The following is an 18,593-nucleotide window of genomic DNA, read 5'->3' as shown; positions in this document are numbered from 1 at the left end:
AACTTCAGGCGCCTTCAAGGTACTCTCCATTTGATGTAATACACCTATCGAGATGTTTTTTCCATCGTTTAAAATAGTTTTTAAATTCATCTATTTTGATGCCTTTTAGTGCTTCTGCTGTTTTTTTTTTGTTTTACCCCCTTCACATTGGCAAGCCATTGCCCTCTGAGGACTTTTTTCATCCAGGGAAACAAAGAAGAGTTGCTCGGGGTGAGACTGGGTAAATAGGAGGAATGGGACATGGGGAGTTATGTCATTTTTGGTCAAAAATTGCTGAACACTGTACAGTGTGGGCAGGTGCACTCATAAATAACCTATCATAAAATGGGCAAATGCATTGAAAGAGTCTTCTAAAAAAATTCACTGAAGCTAAATGCAGCCTCTCACAACACCAGCTGGTACACTGATATAGATGGGTTCCTAGAACACTCACCTAGTGGGGGAAGCCTGTACTACAAGGGGCCCACTCTCCAGAAGGTAATTTCATTTTGAGGGGTCCCCCCTCATGGATATAGAAAAGCTTAATTATACAGGAAATTAATTGTTTATCACCAAGAGGTCCAAGTGGACACAGCTCAGTAGTACATGAGAATCAGATGCTTTTCCCAATGACATTTGCATTTGAGAGGCGACATTCTAAAAACATAAAACTAAAAATAAAGATCCACCTTTGCATATTAAAGACATGGTGTCCAGACATAGATAAAAATATAAAGTTACATTCAGATACTACTGAGGCTAATGCTGATTAAGGAACTTGAGAAATACTTGACCAGATTCTATCATGTATATTATAGACCCTATACCTCACAACTTACCACTAAGGGCAACAGATCTATGTATCACATTTTAATGAAGTATTTTATAATCATAGATAAGCAACTTTACTAGACCCTGGAGTTTTCCGCATATAAATTTATTTCCCCCCAGGAGTTTGTAACCTCATGCTCCAGGTAGTAGAAGTGAGAGGAATAATAGTACAGACTGATTTAATGGTGGATGGTATTGATTCTCTACTTTCTGGGGGTATTAGTGTTGTAATAGTTCATCCATTTCTACAAAAAGAGTGTGTGTTAGCTTAGGTTTGAAGGTAGATCCTTTTTCATCTTAACACATCCCACCGTATCACACCACAGCGAAATTACACTGTCTATATGGCAAAGTTTTTCCCCCAATCATTCAGCTCAAATTTTTCCTATGACTTTTGAAAACCTTTTGTCTTGAATTTAGGAGAAGTAGGAAATAGCTGTTTTTCAATTTAGCTGTCCTTTCAATTTGTTCTTTCAAATTCTACTATGGACACTCTCTTTGGCTTTGTTACTTCTAAGAAATACAATTCTAAATTCCCTTAACTTTTCATTTTAGACTCCATTTACTAGCTATATAGACTGCTGTGTTGAAGACTTTATTCATTTTCTCAAAATTTCTTATAGGTACCAAGTCCAAGTAAACTTTTTGACATTTATTTATTCAAGTGTTGAATGCATATTAAATATTGATTCTGCACTGGGAGCTGACTTAGGCAGAGAGAATATAAAATAGGACAAGACAGAGCCTTCACAACATAGACATTCTGGTAGGAGAAGGTGACCAGGAACAAGAAAGTATACATATTAAAATAATTTCAGATTTTGCTGAATGCTATGAAAAAGTTAAATAAGGTGATACGACGAAGGTTAACTGGGAGAGGTAAGGACAGAAGAGTAGCTTTGCAGGGAGGAAGAACAGCAGAGTGGGCAGGAGCCTGGCACACCTAAGGAAGGGAGAGCGGGCCATTAGGGAGTATGATGCTGGACACAGGATGGCATCAGATGAGCATAAAGGGCAGGCACAGGATGGATGCATAAGATCTCGAAAGTTATGGTAAGAAGTCTGAATTTTAACAGTCCATGAGGACCCGCTGAAATATTTTAAGCAATAGAATGACATGATCTTATTTATATTTTTGGAATAGAGGCAGGGAGAACCATTATATCATTTCTTGCTTGTCATGGTCAGAGAGATATGTTTCAGTGCCTACCACACATAAACACACACACATAGGCACACACACACAATTCCCATGGGCTGGTGAGGGCAAATAGATTCTTCCATTAGTATAGAACTTTTATGTTCGATTATGTTTATTTATATATATCTTAACTAATGCATACAACCACTTTGAAGCTTTGGCAATTAACTATGTGTATGCATGTGTTTTATTTGAGGGTCAAGACTCTGATGTATTTAATTTTTTAACTACACTTTAAGCAGGATGCTTGGTATGTATAGAGAGTGTATATTGTCAGTGAGTGGGGGGCATTGGAATATTATAATAAAGGTTGAGATTTTGAGTTGCTTTGGGGTCAGCACCGTAAACTATTGATACTTGAATATCATCAAATATGTCAAAGTGAAGAAACGTTGACAGAAGTGGGGGGTCCTCAAGGACTTCCTCAGGGGCTTCAGGGACTTTCTCTGAACTTTGGTATAACCTCTTGTGCTGTTTTGGAGATGGGAGTTCAAAGGCCTTCACCCAGAGGTCACTCACCCTCAGGACTGAAGAAATATCCCCCCCCTACTAAAAAGGTGGGGAGACTGAAGGAAGAGACTTTATTTCCTTATGCTGATCAGATTATATGACAATAATGAAAAGTTGAGGAAAAATGAGGAAGTCAGTGTGCTTAAAATATAATGGGCTTCATCACTGAGAAACCTCTGTAGAAGGTGAAAATGAAAAATGGATCGCCTCATCTTTTCACAACAAACATTGCCATTCGTGGCTCCGCAACCCAAAACACACCGTCAAGTTAGTGTCTAAGGTGTTGCAAAGCACACATGATGTTTATATGTAGCCATATCGATATCTGAACATCAGTGCATTAGCATTATTAATTTTTGAAAACATATTTTAGATATACTTTCATCACTTTGCTTATCACAAATGTAAAATTCTTATGATAAAGCAGATGAAATTTCACAACCAAGAACAGATGACTTTGTGCTAAAATACATTTTATAGGGCCTACCATGAAAAGCAGTGAAGCATATTTCTTATAAATGGCCTAGAGAGAAATAGTTAAATTAATCCATGTCATAATGACCATTCAGGAGACATAAGTAAGGGCAAATATAGAAAATACCCTGGGTGCATAAAATACATAATTAACATGAAGTCAAACCAGTGCTAGCTAGTCTTTCCACAAACTTAGAAAATAGTTTATGCATTTTATTTTTCTATGAGAATTAGATGAGCTGTCATTCTGCTGTTATGTAATTTATCACAGTCGTAGGAGTCATATCTTACTGCTACAGGCATATTTTGGTTTGGATTATTTTCTACAATGCTTTTGGTACTTATTTCAAAATGGGTCAACTATGAGTCTCCTCTTTACCCAGTGTTCTGGTAATTCTCTATGTCATCTGATCGTTTATAACCTACTCGGGGTAAAAGGTAACATTTGGAAGGCACAATTAGACACAGTCAACCAAAGCGATAGTTACATTAATACCTATCAGAAATAATGGAGAATCTGGGGACAGAGGGAGAGTATAGAAGAGAGACAAAGGCAATAATAAAGGGCTAAACAAGGTGGCAGAGTGGCCTCAAGATTTTGAAGAATAAGGATATATGAAAAGTTACATTTATATTACTTGCGTTTCTATTATGCAAATGTTCTTCCTTCTAGAACCCACTGACCAAACTTCAACAAAGGCCTCGACCCACCAAAACCCAATGTGATTGCATATTTTTGTGTGTGGGTACATGAAAATTCAGGCAAAGAGCTGCGCCCCACATTGGTCTGACACCAGCTCAGAGCTGCAGACAGAGAGCAGGAGTCCACGCATGCAGGTTACCGTCAGGTTACACCCTCCCCTGAAAGTGACAGTACACTTAGAGCACGAGGCTTTCCCATGGGGCATGGAACTATGGGGAAGGGAAGGATAGTCCAAAGTTACCTAGTTTTTAGGAGGCATAACAACCCAGGATCTTACATACATAGGTGCATATAAGTTTCAAGTAATTAAACATTAGGAAATACAAAACAGTAAAGGTTTCAGAGATAAGCTTCAGCTGCATTGCCTTTAAAAATGTAGCTCATAGGAAGCCTTCTAAAATGAAGTTAAACTTCTGGTTCCAGCTGTACTGAAATAACTATATTGAACTAACCCTTCAGGAAAAGATAATTACAGAGCTGGATGAAACACCTAAAATAACTTTTGGAAAGCATCAGAGAGCAAACAACTAGGTTAGTCTTGAAGGGCTGTGGTCCCTCATAAAAAGAAGCACATGAATGTGAGCACCATATTTATCCAGGTATGTTTTTGAGGAAATTTGTTATTTCCTTGTGAAGCTGAATCAAGTGAACTAGGAAAGAATAATCTTAGTGATGGAGAAGAGAGGGTGAAGTTCAGGCACGCCAAAGCACGTGGGATTTGAGGAGTAAAATTCCAAAGAAGGGGTAAGGGCATCGGTGAGGTATTAGCCAGCACCTAACTCGAGCATGCACAGGGCAGTCTCTGGGAAACTCAGAAGAAAACAGCAACTGGGAAACTTAATGGCAGAGCCAGAGAGGGGTCTTGTGAAACATCCAAGGTTGTTAGCTGATATCCTGGAAAAAACTAGACCAGGCTAACAAAGCCTAAGAGGAACTATGGGCAAAATGAAAGTGATTTGTTGATACACTATCTGCCTGCCAAAAGAAAACTGTATCCTGGGAGAAAATAATATAAACATTCTTTCATAAGCCTCATGTACATTTAAACAAAATGATAACAACTGCCAATAGAAAGGGACTTAAAAAAACACAAAAAAAGTAACAAGAAATGAAAATAGTCCCATAAACAATCCAGAGATTAAAGTTTTAAAATCACTATAATCAATGTTTCAGCAAATAGGAAAAAAATACAAAATTTGATCAAAGATAAGAGTCCTCCAAAAATAATCACATAAAAAGAAAGTAGGCAAGAATAGTAGGGGAAATATAGAATCTAAAGAACTTGAGACACGTGGTCATAAACTAAAGGGGAGGAATGGTGGGGGATGGGGTGTGCAGGGTGGAGGGGAATGAAGGGGGAAATAGAACAACTGTAATGGCATAATCAATAAAATATATTTTAAAAAAAAGAAAGTAGGGGCTGAGATCCAGTGTGTTTCGTTTCTCTGTGCAGAGGAGTGGTGGCTATTGCCCGCTTCTCCCACTTCTTCCCCTTTTGGTTGCTTATGTTCCTTGGCTCACCTCCATTCTTCAAAAATAGCTTTCACATTAGGCTGTAAGGGAGAGCCCAAAAGATACCTGTAGTTTGAAAATTTGATCTACTGAATGAGAAGGCATCAAAAGTGTCTTCAAGAACATGAGACAACATAACTAGTAGAAAGTGTACAGGCTTTAAAATGACACATACCTGTCTCACACATTGTCCTTTCCACCTACAAATTCCTGTGATCCCATACAAATTATAACCATTCTTCATCAGCTTTCCATTCCATAAAAATTGATTATGCTTTAAAAAGTCATTTTCAGCCCTAAATGAGATGTTCTATACAGGCCGACTGCTTAGTACAAATAGGTTCCCAATAAGTAGTGACACCAATAAATAGGGATGCCATCCATGTATTGACTGTCCCTGGATATCCTCAACCCAGATGAAGTGACACACAAAATTTGGAATTTTTCTCTACCTTTCAAAGTGGAGAATATTGACGACTAACAAAATGTCTGCGCAATATTGTTTAGTCAAAACAATAGCTTCTTAAGCCCATAGGAAAGCAATTGAGCATTGCAAATATCTGGGACAAAGCTCGTCAGCGGAACAAGGCTGTTTTTGTTGTTAGAAAATGCTATGCATACTCTGGCCTGCCTTTCCACAATCATTGCTATTAAATCATTTATCTCTCTTACACATTTAATGAAGTCATGTTCACAATCCACTTAATCACAGGATGGGGTATAGTACATATTTTGACAGGAAAGCTGTTTGTATGAACAGAACCGTCCCACAAATGTATAATTTCAAAAAAATTCATTATGCTTTGAGTATGAAAATCTTTGACTTGAATCCCTTTATGCATATTTTGTTATTTTAAGATAGGCTTTTAGTACCAGATAACAAAAAAGATTATTCTTAGGAAAAATTCCTGTTGATCAAGGAAGTGGAGCAGTGAGCAATTACAAACAGCAAACTCTGAACCATCTACCCTGTCTGGAAAATTATCTGGAGGAATCACACATCTCTAGTTAAATATTATATCATTGAAATTGATTCTAATTCTAAGCGCATAAAAATGAACAAGAAAGAAATGGAATTAAAGAGAAGTCATTATACTTTCTAGAATGTTGATAACAAGCCTCAGGTTTGACTTATAGCTTATTATTTAATTGTTCAACTAGTAGCTAAATAGTCATACTTTATATATTCAGAGACTTTATAGAGTGAGGTTCTGCAATGGGCGTGTTATCAGGTCCCAGCATTAATTAGAGGTGCTACTTACATCACTCTCATGACCTTCTCGAAGGTTGTATGTGAGGTCATGCTGAATGTCTTCCACAAATTTGTGAGCGTATTCTGGGTAAAGGTCTAGCACTTCAAAGAGTCCTTTGAGGATGATACACTGGAGATCACAGTAGGTTAAAGCCTTCACATCCGCATTGGTCTTGATCACTTGGTCATTAATTGATAGGTTGGCTCCAATTAAGTCTCCTTTTCCTTGAAATGATGAAAAAAGAAACATGTCACTTTAAAGAACAACGACTTCTGAACCAGTAACTGCATTTGTCTGAGATCACACTGAAAAGACAAGTGGAACCTTCACCCGGTGCAGGATTTCTGTTTCAGTAGTGTTGAGATTTGGGGTCTGATAATTTTTGGTTGTGGGGATACTCTGTACATATCTGAATGTTTAGCAGTACCTCATACCCCCGTACCAAGTGGCGACAACACGAAATACCTTCAGATATTGACAGATGTCCCCTGGTAGGCAAATCTTCTCCTAGGTGCGAGATGACTGATGTAGAAGATAAAAGCTAGGAGACCTAGCGTTAGGAATTGTAGGTAATGGGTGGGCTGTAGACGGGTTCCTCACAGGATTCGGTAAATGGCTTTAGATATTCACCGAGAATGTCTTTCCCTTTAATCATTCAAGGCAAATAACAATAGCTCAGATTTTCTGAGTGTAAAAAGGCTCTGTGATTCTGAGGTCAGACTATCAAGAAGTGTTCTAATGATTTTGATTCCAACACTTTGGAAAATAACACAAGCATTACCATCAGCTTTCTGACATAGGTTATTTAACCAATTTCTACACAGGACTATAAGGCAGGTGATGTGGAAGGAGGAGCCCTGCATCCCTCTTCTCAGAGTAGGAAGGCAAGATAACCGCTGGACATTATGGGCAATGGAACCTCCTACATAAAAATGTAAAACACAAGTCTTAGTTCTAGCGTTCTGTGATGGTGTAAAATTCCATTTTCTTCATCAAAAACAAGCTCTTCACTTATGCCACTGCAGGGAGGAAGGGCCTCACAGTACTTTTCTCAAGCCCTCTGTGCCTCCCTCTCCTCACACACACGAACACAGCCTTTGATATTCTGCCTGTGATGCCCAAGCCTGTCAGTCTTAGGCTGGAATTCACCTGCCTGGGAACTGGCTTGCTTTCTTGAGTTTGTTGATTAGATGTAGTGAACAATTTATTTGAATCTTTAAAATCTTTGAATTGATTTGAATCAGTTTATCTCAGCAGGAAGGTGAACATGGATGTAAGTGCTAACGAAAGCTGATTACAGCTTCAGATTTATTTCAGACAGCCACTAATTCACTCAGCATCCATATGAGAAATAGGAAAGAGAATCCATTCATTTCTCAGACAACTTAGGTTAAACACTGCAGTGATATGACCAAGTTCACAGAGGACAGGCATTAAGTTCATGGCTACAACTTGGGAGTTTCTGCATTTGTGCTTTGTCCCCACATAGCATCATGTCCAGGCCCTTTTATTTTTTTTATGGTCACACAGTACACATGCTCATTCAAAGGTGTCTACCACCCCCACTGACTAGTGTGATGAAGTCATCATTATTCATGAATGCTCATTCTAGTCCACTCTCTTTGGCTGCCAGGTTGCGTAAGCCATTCTCATTATATTAACAATGGCTCAACTTTTTCTGGACAGACTAGATGCCATTGAGTGAACATGTATACTGTGTGGCCATTGCATTCAAAATGACTGAGTGAGTAGAGCAACGAATCTGCATCAAATTTTATGGTTAAGTTTGAACTTTCCTCCGTGGAAACTATTCAAACTATGCAGCCTCAGGAGGCTGCAGCCAAGGCTAACTGGTGATTGGCAGCTTCATCACCAGAGTGTGCCCACTCATGCGTCACATCCCGTGCAGAGGTTTTTGACAAAACATCAAATCACCCAGGTGTCTTAGCCTCCCTACAGCCCAGGTGTGGCACCTTGTGACTTATGGCTTTTCCCAAAACTAAAATCACCTTTGAAAGGGAAGAGATTTCTGACCATCAATGAGATTCAAGAAAATACAATGGGGCAGCTGATGGTGATTGGGAGAACTGTATGAGGTCCCAAGGTACCTCATTTGAAGGGGATTGAGGCATCATTGTCCTGTGTACAATGTTTCTTGTATCTTCTTCAATAAATGTCTCTATTTTTCATAGTACATGGCTGGATACCTTCTGTACAGACTATTTTATTATGTACACACACACACACACACACACACACACACATACAAACTGTTTAATCACTTCACCTTCTTTCATCCTGCCCCCAAACCCTTCCCTCCTCTGATGGCTGTCAGTCTGTTCCATGTATCCATGCCTCTGCTTCTGTTTGTTCATCAGTTTATTTTGTTCATTAGATTCCACATGTAAGTGAGATCATATGGTATTTGTCTTTCTGTGGCTGTCTTATTTCACTTAGCATAATTCATTCTGGGTTTACACATGCTGTAACAAAAGGTTAGATTCCCTCTTTTTATGGGAGAGTAAGTATTCCATTGTGTAAGTGTATCACAGCTTTTTAATACACTCATCAACTGATGTGCACTTGGGCTGTTTCCAGGTCTTGGCTATTGTAAATAGTGCTGCTATAAATATAAGGGTGTATATATTCTTCCAAATTAGTTTTTTGGGTTCCTTCAGATACAGTCCCAGAAAGCGGAATCACTGGGTCCAAAGGCAGTTCCATTTAAAATTTTTTAGGTATCTCCATACTGTTTCCCACAGCAGCTGCACTGGTGTGTATTCCCAGAATACAGCAAAATTTTAAGTACTGGATATACGAGGAAGATTTACCATGATGCACTAGCTTGCCATGATGAGCATTGACACTTTCTGGTAAGCAATTGGTGTCCAGAGTAACTTTAGAGTCATTGTACTTTCAAACCTTGAGCAACCATAGTATGACTCTCTCAGCCACAATGACCACAGCTATAAAAACAGTACCAACATCTTGTCACACTTGGCACTATAATAACAAAATTCGGTTTGTTTATTCATTCAATAAATATAATATTTATGAAGTTACTGATGCGTGTGGAATCTCAGACTGAGCTCTAGGAAGCAGGCACTGGTCATTAACAGCATGGTTCTCACCCTCGATAATTTTTATGTCTTGCGAATTCTTTACTGTCTAGATTTAGGACCTAGATCTGTTTCTTAATTACTCTGGGTTTCAGTATCTTTATTACTAAAAGAAGAAAAAGAGATCTGTGGTCCATTACAGTCTACATTTTTCATAACTATTATTGATGTTTGCTAATCAGTTATTCTTTCATTGGGGAAAAAAAAGGCTGATGAGATGCATTTGCAAACCATCCAGGTTAGAGCAGTAACTTAATGTTTAATTATAATTAGGCAGACTAATGCCCTCTGTGAAGAGTGCATTTATTGGTGCTTTGTTGTTATCTTTTAAACAACAATGAAGAAATTGGTGGGGAACCACAATTAATGGGACATGAAATGAAGGTGTACAAGGCAAACAAATTCTATTCCCATAACAAACTCCTGCCTCTATGTCAACTGTCTCCCAGGCTCCGGTTTAAGTAATGCCTTCGTGTATTGATTGGACAATGAAGTTGTTTGAATGTTATGGCTTGACAGCTGTTTGGTGATACTTCTTTCCTAAACGTTATATATTAGTTCATTTTGTTGGCAGAGTAAACATGTGTTAATTATCTACAGATCAAGTGTGAAACCATGCACTGAAGTTGATCAAAGTCAGTATTAATTTGAATTGCCCCTGCAAGACAATATTGCTATAGGGAAAATAAAATAGTTTCCATTGAAATAATGCTAACCACAGAGGAAAAATATTAATAATTTATTATCTTTGTTTGGGTTTAGTCCCAATACTTGTATTTAGAATGGTCATGTGGCAATTTGCACTTAAATCAGTTTTGATAGATACCTGGTAGAAGCAAGTATGTGAAAATGTTAATCATGGAAATCATGATTTATGGAGTAAATTGGGGCCAGAAGGAAAAAGAAATGGATTAAATCCTTTGGCTCTAAGTAGAAGGAAAAAAAAGATTTAAAAATGTGAACAATAAAATGGCAATAAATACATATTTATCAAAAATTGAACCTAAATAAAGCAAAATAAGTAAAAAAGCAGAACAGAAACAGACTCATAGATACAGAGAACATTTTGACAGTTTCCTGATGGTAAGGGGGTTGGAGGGGTGGGTGAAAAAGGTGAAGGGATTAGGAAGTACATATTGGTTGTCATGGAATAGTCATAGGGATGTAAAGTACAGCATAGGGAACATAGTCAATGTTCTGATAACTAGACTATAGTGTCAGATGGGTACGAGACTTACTGGGATGATCACTTAGTAAGTTATATAATGTCTAATTACTGGGTGTACACCTGAAACTAATATAATATTGCATTTCAACTATAATTTAAAAATAAAAATGATTTAAATTAAAAGAATAAAAATAAGACAATCCAATTAAATTATGTATTATGAATGATGCTTATTATATAGAAGCCATCAGATGCGTACCTACTGTGCCCTAATGTTGTGGGTGATGCCTGTATATTTTAGTCCTAGAATCATTCATTGCTAGTTACCAACTTTAAAAATCCACTGCGGCCATGGAAAATTTCCACATAAGTATTTAAAGACGGTGTGTCATTTTTGCTTACATGTATGTCAAACCATAAGGTTTTGAAAAAATAAGTACAGGGTAGGGCAAAATAGGTAAAATATTATTTTCCATGTGAACAACTATAAACCTACTTTTGCTCCACCCTCTACAAGCCCTTTTATTACTATTACTACCATCATCACTATTATTATTATTATTATTATTATTTTGTACAGGCTCTTTTAAAACTAGGCTATGCCAAAACTCACAGTGCTACTAAGGAAGTACATGGAAAAGGATTTTGTGATTAAAGTTAAGTGTTTAAAGCAAATTTAGAAATAATGGTCACTTTTAATTTAGAATCCCAGAATAATAGAATCGCTGGCCTTTAACTTCACTAAGTTGAGAAGTGGGTGGAAAGAGTGTTAAATTTTCTCTTAAAAAGCACACACCCACTGAGCCTTCCTCTAATGCTGATAATGAACTGGCCAAGCTGATAATAAACTCTTTGATTTGCTAATCCATGTTGTTTTATTAAGGAGTGAATCTGAGACAAAACTTCCAAAGGCAAACCTTACCTTTTTTCTGCTAAGAGGTAAACTAAAGTAAACATGAATCAATAAAAAGCATATGGGTATTTCACTATTCACTAACCTTCTTCTCTTCATTTTTAACGGGTTAATTCCACCAATCTAAGAGATTACAAGTTTAAACTGGATAGTGAACATAAAACACCCAGCTCATTTTAGGGATTCAGTAAGTATCAGTTTTCTCCTCTCTTCCAAAATGCATTATGCCTTGAAGCTTACTAGCTAGAATCCAGAGAATGCAGGTTTATAATGATTATATAGAATACTAGGCATGGTTTAGAGGTAGAAAACCAAACATAATGATATTTATGAGAGCTTATTCTTAATGCATAATCATTTTTGTGCTATTTTGAGCACAGATAAAACTTCATATTCTATGAGTTGATTCTCCATGAAAATATTGCATTGGCCAAAAAGTTCATTTTGTGTTTTCCATAAGATGGCTCTAGCAGCACTTAGTTGTCTTGAACTTTTGTTGAAACTATTTTGTTCGCTTGTATTGTGACAGTTGTGATATCAGTGTGCATTTAAAAAATTATCAAAATTGATGATTTTTTAGCCATTTCAATACTGAAGGTGTAAGAAAATATGCAACGCTTTTGGGCATATTATGATTTATTACTTCAAGAGAGGTAAAAACACAACAGAAATATACAAAAAAGATTTATACAGTGTATGGATAAGGTGCTGTGACTGATTGAATGTGTCAAACATGGTTTGCTGGAAATTTCTCGCTGGACAATGCTTCATGGTTGGGTAGATCAATTGAAGTTGATAGTGACCAAAGTGAGACATTGAGAACAATTAACGTTATACCACATGGGAGATAGTGAACATATCCAAAATATCAAAATCAATAAAGTTATTGATTCAAATGAAAAAAATGTGTTTTTTATTTTACAAAACAAATCCTAAAGAAACTTTTTGGACAACCCAATATATAAATGGCCTCTTAAAACCGACCAGCTGAGTTACCAAGGGGCAGAATACATCAGGGTTAATGTATTCTGGAATCAGAAAGAATCGTATTTTCTTTCTTATCTCAGTAGTACCCTTTTACCCAAGATTTTGCTTTCTACAGTTTCAGTTACCTGTGGTCAACAGCGGTCCAAGAAAATTAAATGGAAAATTTGGGAAATAAACAATTCATAAACTTTAAATTGTGCACCGGCTTGAAGAGCATGATGAGCTCCCATTCCATTTCACCTGGGATGAGACTCATTCATGCTACATACGCTCTCTGCCTATTAGTCACTTAGTAGCTGTTTCCATGATCAGATCGATGATCACAGTTTCACACTGTTTGTGTTCAACTCACCCTTATTTCATATAACAGTGGACATAGAGTACCAGCATAGTGATGTTGGCAATTTGGATATACCAGGGACAAGCCAAAAAGTGAAAAGGTTTAAGTTCTTGATTAATAAGGAAGGAAAAAAAATAATGCTGAGGTTGCCAAGATCTATGGTAAGAAGGAATCTTCTGTCTGTGAAATTGTGAAGAAGAAGAAAAATTGTACTAGTCTTGCTGTCATATTTCAAATTGTTTAAGTTATGGCCACAGTGCATGTCGTGATTAGTTAAGATGGAAAAGGCATTAAATTTGTGGGTGGAAGATATGAACACAAATATATATATTTTTATAGTTATTCACTGGAAGTCTTGGAACATACTTCCTTTGGATAAAGGAGACTACTATATGCAATACTAAGATACTATTTATTTCTAAAATGGGACTAATAGTTATACAGCTGGATTTTTAACAACAATCAAATAATATGTTGGATATAACTCTTAACACACTATAAACTCAATAGGTGGCATAACAATTAATAGTAGTAATAATAATAATAATAATAATTGGCAAATTAAACCCATGTGAAAAAAAAAACCAAGTCTACATATGCAAACACAGTTTTCCTAATTTATAGCAGTCCCCCCCCCATTTCATTTCTTTAACTATGCTCCAGAATAAAATTTTATGAAGCTTTCAACTCGGACCTACCAAGAATAGCCAGCACCATGCTGTCTTTAAGAACCTCCATGGAGCCCGAGCAGACAAAGTAGATGGCCTGCAAAGCATCTCCTTGACGCAGCAGGTACTCCCCTGGGGCACAGAAAGAGGTTTTAATGTGTAGAGACAGAGACCTGAGGCAGCCCCGGCTGGCACACTCAAAAAGGGACAACTGCAAGATTTCCTTGTTCAAGTGCATAGTGATGTCAGAACGCAGCTCATCTGGAAAGTCTTTCAGAAGCTGTCAAAAAAGATGAAAGAGGAAATCACGTTGGGGTAAGTTTTTGTCTAAATTTATTTATTTTGCAAGACAACAGGGCTGTTCCTCCCACTGTTTGACCCATCAGAGTACAGAAGAGGAAATTATGTATAGTCCTGGAGAGATTTTTCAATGACTGTGACCCCAGTTATATGCTACTGAATAATAAGCTGATAAGAAGTCTGGGGAAATAGAATACATTAAGAAAAGACTCTAGAATGAAAACATACAGCTCATTGTGACTTGCTTCTCACAAAGACTCAGCTCAAGGCAAAATATGTGGAATGTGGACCCTCCAGTCTTTCCTCTCTGGTGTCAAGGTCATAAGAAGACAGGTTGGAATAAGAGTAAGTTTATAGCTGTATGTGAAACAGAGTTTATTCTTGCATTATTATTTCTTAATTATTATATTATTTTCCATACAAACAACTGCAAAGCCACTTTTGTTCCACCCTGTTTTCCAAACTTACACCATTCAACTATCATTGGAATCAGTTTCTTTCAAAGCAGGTTAAAAAGAATGAAAATAATTCTACCTGATTGACCAAAAGTAGCAAGGTATTATAAATCATTGGTCATTCCAAAGTGGCCTAGTGGAAACACAAGCCAAAGCAAATGGACGAAGATGAATTAAGTTTCCAGAGGGTTTAAAAAATAAAGACATAAAGAAGTTGGTAGGTGTGTTCTTCACTCTGAGACCTACAGGGGTCTTTTTACCTTCGAACATATGCTTTCTGCCTGAAAATGCCAACATGAGAAATAAACATTACCTCGTTTGAATCTATTCCATTGTTGACTGACCAGGTTGTTTGGAAATATTCGAGCATCCTCTGCTTGAGCTGCTGGGGCAGGTGGTGGACACGTATGAAGTCCTTCAGATCCTTAGTTCTCGTGTGATAGAGGGACCATCTGGAGTACATCCTCTGGATGATCGCCGTCACATTTCCAAACACCAAGGCGTGCATCAAGGCTGAAAAGAACAACAGGGCATGTAATGGGAGAGAAATATAATGGAAGAGCTCACCCCTTAAGCCCATATTCAAACTCTATGGCTCCTAAATTGAAGCAGAGTATGCTTATGTAACCTTGTTAACCTGGGGCTGAGAAAATGGGAGATGATGTATTTACAACCTTGAGCCGACCAATTCTCAGTGATACTCAGATTTCAGCCCTTATCCCCAATGTAGGATGAAATTGGCAATGAGGGATTTGGCACTTTTGTTAGAGCATTTTGACACAGCTGCTTTGTCAAAGGGTACATCCTGATCCAGTCATTTGGATTCCATATGGCTTAATCAGAGTAAAAATACTTAAAAAAAACTCAGTAATATGCAAAGTAGGCCTCTTTGACCCACACAATCTGTTAGCTGCCATTCCAGCTCTGACAATTTTTATTTTATACTTTATTCATGTCTGTATTGTTTTAATAGTTATATATAGTTTAATAGCTATGATGAAAGCTTTAATAATGTATAAATTAGCCATGAAGTTGTAGTTTAATAGTTATTTTTATTGTAATAAAAATACATTTAAAAAATAAGTCTATTATAACCAGTTAGCCCTCATGGGAATATTAGTCTCTTCCCCAAAGCCATCATCTAAAATTAGTTTTAAGCTATTAAATATGACACTTATATTTCCAAAGGTATTGGAAATGTTGTTAGAAGTGTAACTGAGTATCCTTGAGCAAACTGAAGCTGAGGGGAATATGGCTGCAACCCCCAACCGCCCCCAGCTCCATAGAAACTTTAACTTTAGGGGACATATTGGAAAATTTGAGACCATTCGAGAAACAAAAGAAGTCATGGATTAAATGAGCATTTTTCTTAGTCATCACTGGCACCCGGAGAAGAGCCAGATGGTACACATATACATGACTCTGTTTGGATGTGTTTTCTCAGTCAGGTAGTAGTGGATCCCCACTGCCTCCCTGAGTCTTCCTCTTCCTGAAACCACCCCCAGAGGGCAATGACAGAAGACTCTGTTCCCCAGAATTTGAGGGTGAATAGATATGGAGGATGGGTTTCCTACTGTAAAGAAGTAGAGACAGCAGATGAGCTTCCCTTTCTAGGAATGGCCTGTGGTGGGCTGTGCTCAGATACCTTGAAGTCCCAGGAGGTGTGGCAGGGTTTTGCACTAAATAATCACTAGGTGGATGTGGACCAGCTTGGGCAGACCCTGGTGGAAAGCCCAAGAAGTCATTGGACTCCCTGGGACTGAGAAACTGGAGATGATGTGTTTACAACTCTGAGCCGACCAATTCCCAGTGATATTCAGATTTCAGCTCTTATCCCCATTGTAGGATGGAATCGGCAATGAGGCAAAAAAGGTTAGGGGCTAGGTAAAATAATTGGTTTTAGCAGTTTACAGTAAATGTACAAATAAACAAAACAAAACAAAATAAAGGCAAGCAAAAAAATCCCCAAACAAAAAATGGAGCAGTGTTTTTATCAGGATTAATCAAATTATCCCTGTGCCCAAATCTCAATGTCCACAGAGCTATGTTAAAAGTTTCTTAGCATCAAAATGGGCACATTAATGTGAACATGTCAATGTGTTATTCCAACGTGTTATTATATCCTGCTGCTGAATGTTGCAGAATAGCACCAATCCAACTTTTCTTTTTCATATATTTATCAGAAATTAGCAACTACTGGCATATTAATTTTAATCTCACACTGTAACTGAAATTCTTTATCAGGTTAATATCATCATTTTGCTATGGAAAATATGGCCACTATACTTATAAAGTCATCCAATAATAATACAGAAGGCCTCAATATTTTGGAAAAGTTATAGAATAGAGTTAAATTTGAGTCAATATACAGGAGGCATTATAATGTGGCAGAGAAAATATGGACTTCAGAGTCAGACACCTCCAGATTTGAAGCTTGACTTTGATACTTTCTAATTGTGAACTTGGCGAGAAACATAATTCCCACAGAGACTCGGTTCTGTTCTATGTAAATGGGCATAATAGTATGTTACTCATAGGGCTATTTTAGTTTTTTTAAAAAAATATTTATTTATCTTTAGAGGGGAAGGAGAGAGGGAGAGAAACATTGATGTATGGTTGCCTCTAGTGCATCCCCTGCTGGGAACTGGCCTGCAGGGAACTGGCTTGCAACCCAGGCATGTGCCCTGACTGGGAATTGAACCACAATCCTCTGGTTTGCAGACCTGCGCTCAATCCACTGAGCTACACCAGCCAGGGCTGCTATTTTAGTTTTAAAAGGTGAAAATGGCAAGAAGGGTAAAAAAAGCACACATTGCCAGTTATAAAAACAGTCCCAGGGATATAAAGTGCAGCTTAGGAAATAAAGTCAATGTTGCTGTAATAAGTAGCTATGGCACCAGGTGGGTGCTGGACTTACTGGGGTGATCACTTTGTAAGTCATATAATTGTCTAGCCACTGGGTTGTACACCTGAATCTAATACAATATTGAATGTCAACTGTAATAAAAATTAAAGTTAATATATAAAAATTATAAAGTTAATATATATAAAGTTAATATATATATGCATTTAAAGTTCCTACTATTTGGGTGAAAAACAATGGGCAATGAATTTATGTTGGAAAATGAATTTTTCCAATAAGAGTGAAAAGGGTTATCATGAATTTTTAACATGCTCAACAGAGTAAAGTTTGGGGAAAGCACTCATATTTAAGGTTTTCCAGGAACCTCTTATAATTAAGAGTGGCTTTCGACAGAAATAACTTCCTGATGAAAGAAAACCAAGAAATATTCAGTAAATGCTGGTTATGTGCAAATGTATATAAACGTATGTTCTTAAATTTTTCAAAATCTTTCGACAGGCCAAAGATGTCCCAAGAAAAAGGTATATTTCTTAACAATTTACTGTTGAACAGTTCTTGGGGAATTTTAAATAGCGTTTCATTCTTCTGTATGGTTTTGGAAGCACAAGAGGTTCGATGCTTAAATATTTTATTTGGAAGAAGAGACTTCTATTTATGATAAACACTCAAAAAAGAAGAGAAGCGATTCTGTTTCAAGTCAAAGAAATCAAACACTGATTTCAGGCTCCATTAAAACACTCGTTGGCTCAATGTTTGGAGCCATCTGTAAAAAATATGTAATTGTCTTTTATGGAGATTGAACTGAATACCGAGAGCAATTTTATTTTACTTATTTTAACACTGCTTTCCTTAATTATGTGTATGATTTTTAACTTTGCTTTGCTTAATTATAATGTGTGTAAAGCACTTAAAGTTAGAGAAGTAATATGTTCAGATCATTTAGCATCTTAATTGTATACTATCAGTAAAATGAATTACTGGATTAATTGTAGCATTCATAAGTGTTTTTGGTAAGTGCTAGTCTACGTTTGAATCCCATAATTTCAAGGTCTTGTTTCAGCATAGAAAAATACTTCTAATTTAAGTAGCTAGAAAATGAAGCCCAAGGTCTCATAGTTTTTTCAGTTTCCAAAGTTATTATTGCCTCATTGTCACCAGTTATCATTTTCACACTGGCGAGGAATGTGTGTACGCGTCAGGCCAAATCACTCCATCTGCTCTGAAAGTTTGACGCAAGAGCCTCTCTATCCAGGTCAGTTTAGAAATTATTTTTCTTTTATTGCTAGCATATTTGATGTATATAATTCTTAAAGTAGC

At 37.1% G+C, this 18,593-nt stretch overlaps 1 protein-coding gene across 1 annotated transcript in view; it reads right to left on the bottom strand.

Annotated features, from left to right (window-relative positions):
* The window catches only part of KCNH8 (potassium voltage-gated channel subfamily H member 8), a 273,152-nt gene that overhangs the window by 38,550 nt on the left and 216,009 nt on the right, over positions 1–18,593 (bottom strand). The window contains exons 9-11 of the mRNA XM_037144062.2: positions 14,727–14,926; positions 13,689–13,938; positions 6,473–6,687 (exon numbers count right to left, since the gene is read on the bottom strand). Coding sequence (XP_036999957.2) covers positions 6,473–6,687; positions 13,689–13,938; positions 14,727–14,926 — 665 coding nt within the window. The remainder of the gene's footprint in view (positions 1–6,472; positions 6,688–13,688; positions 13,939–14,726; positions 14,927–18,593) is intronic.

This window comes from Artibeus jamaicensis, unplaced genomic scaffold (genome assembly GCF_021234435.1).
Source record: "Artibeus jamaicensis isolate MK-2021 breed Jamaican fruit bat unplaced genomic scaffold, CSHL_Jam_final contig_519, whole genome shotgun sequence".
NCBI lineage: Eukaryota > Metazoa > Chordata > Mammalia > Chiroptera > Phyllostomidae > Artibeus > Artibeus jamaicensis.
This window is presented reverse-complemented; position numbering and strand designations above follow the sequence as displayed.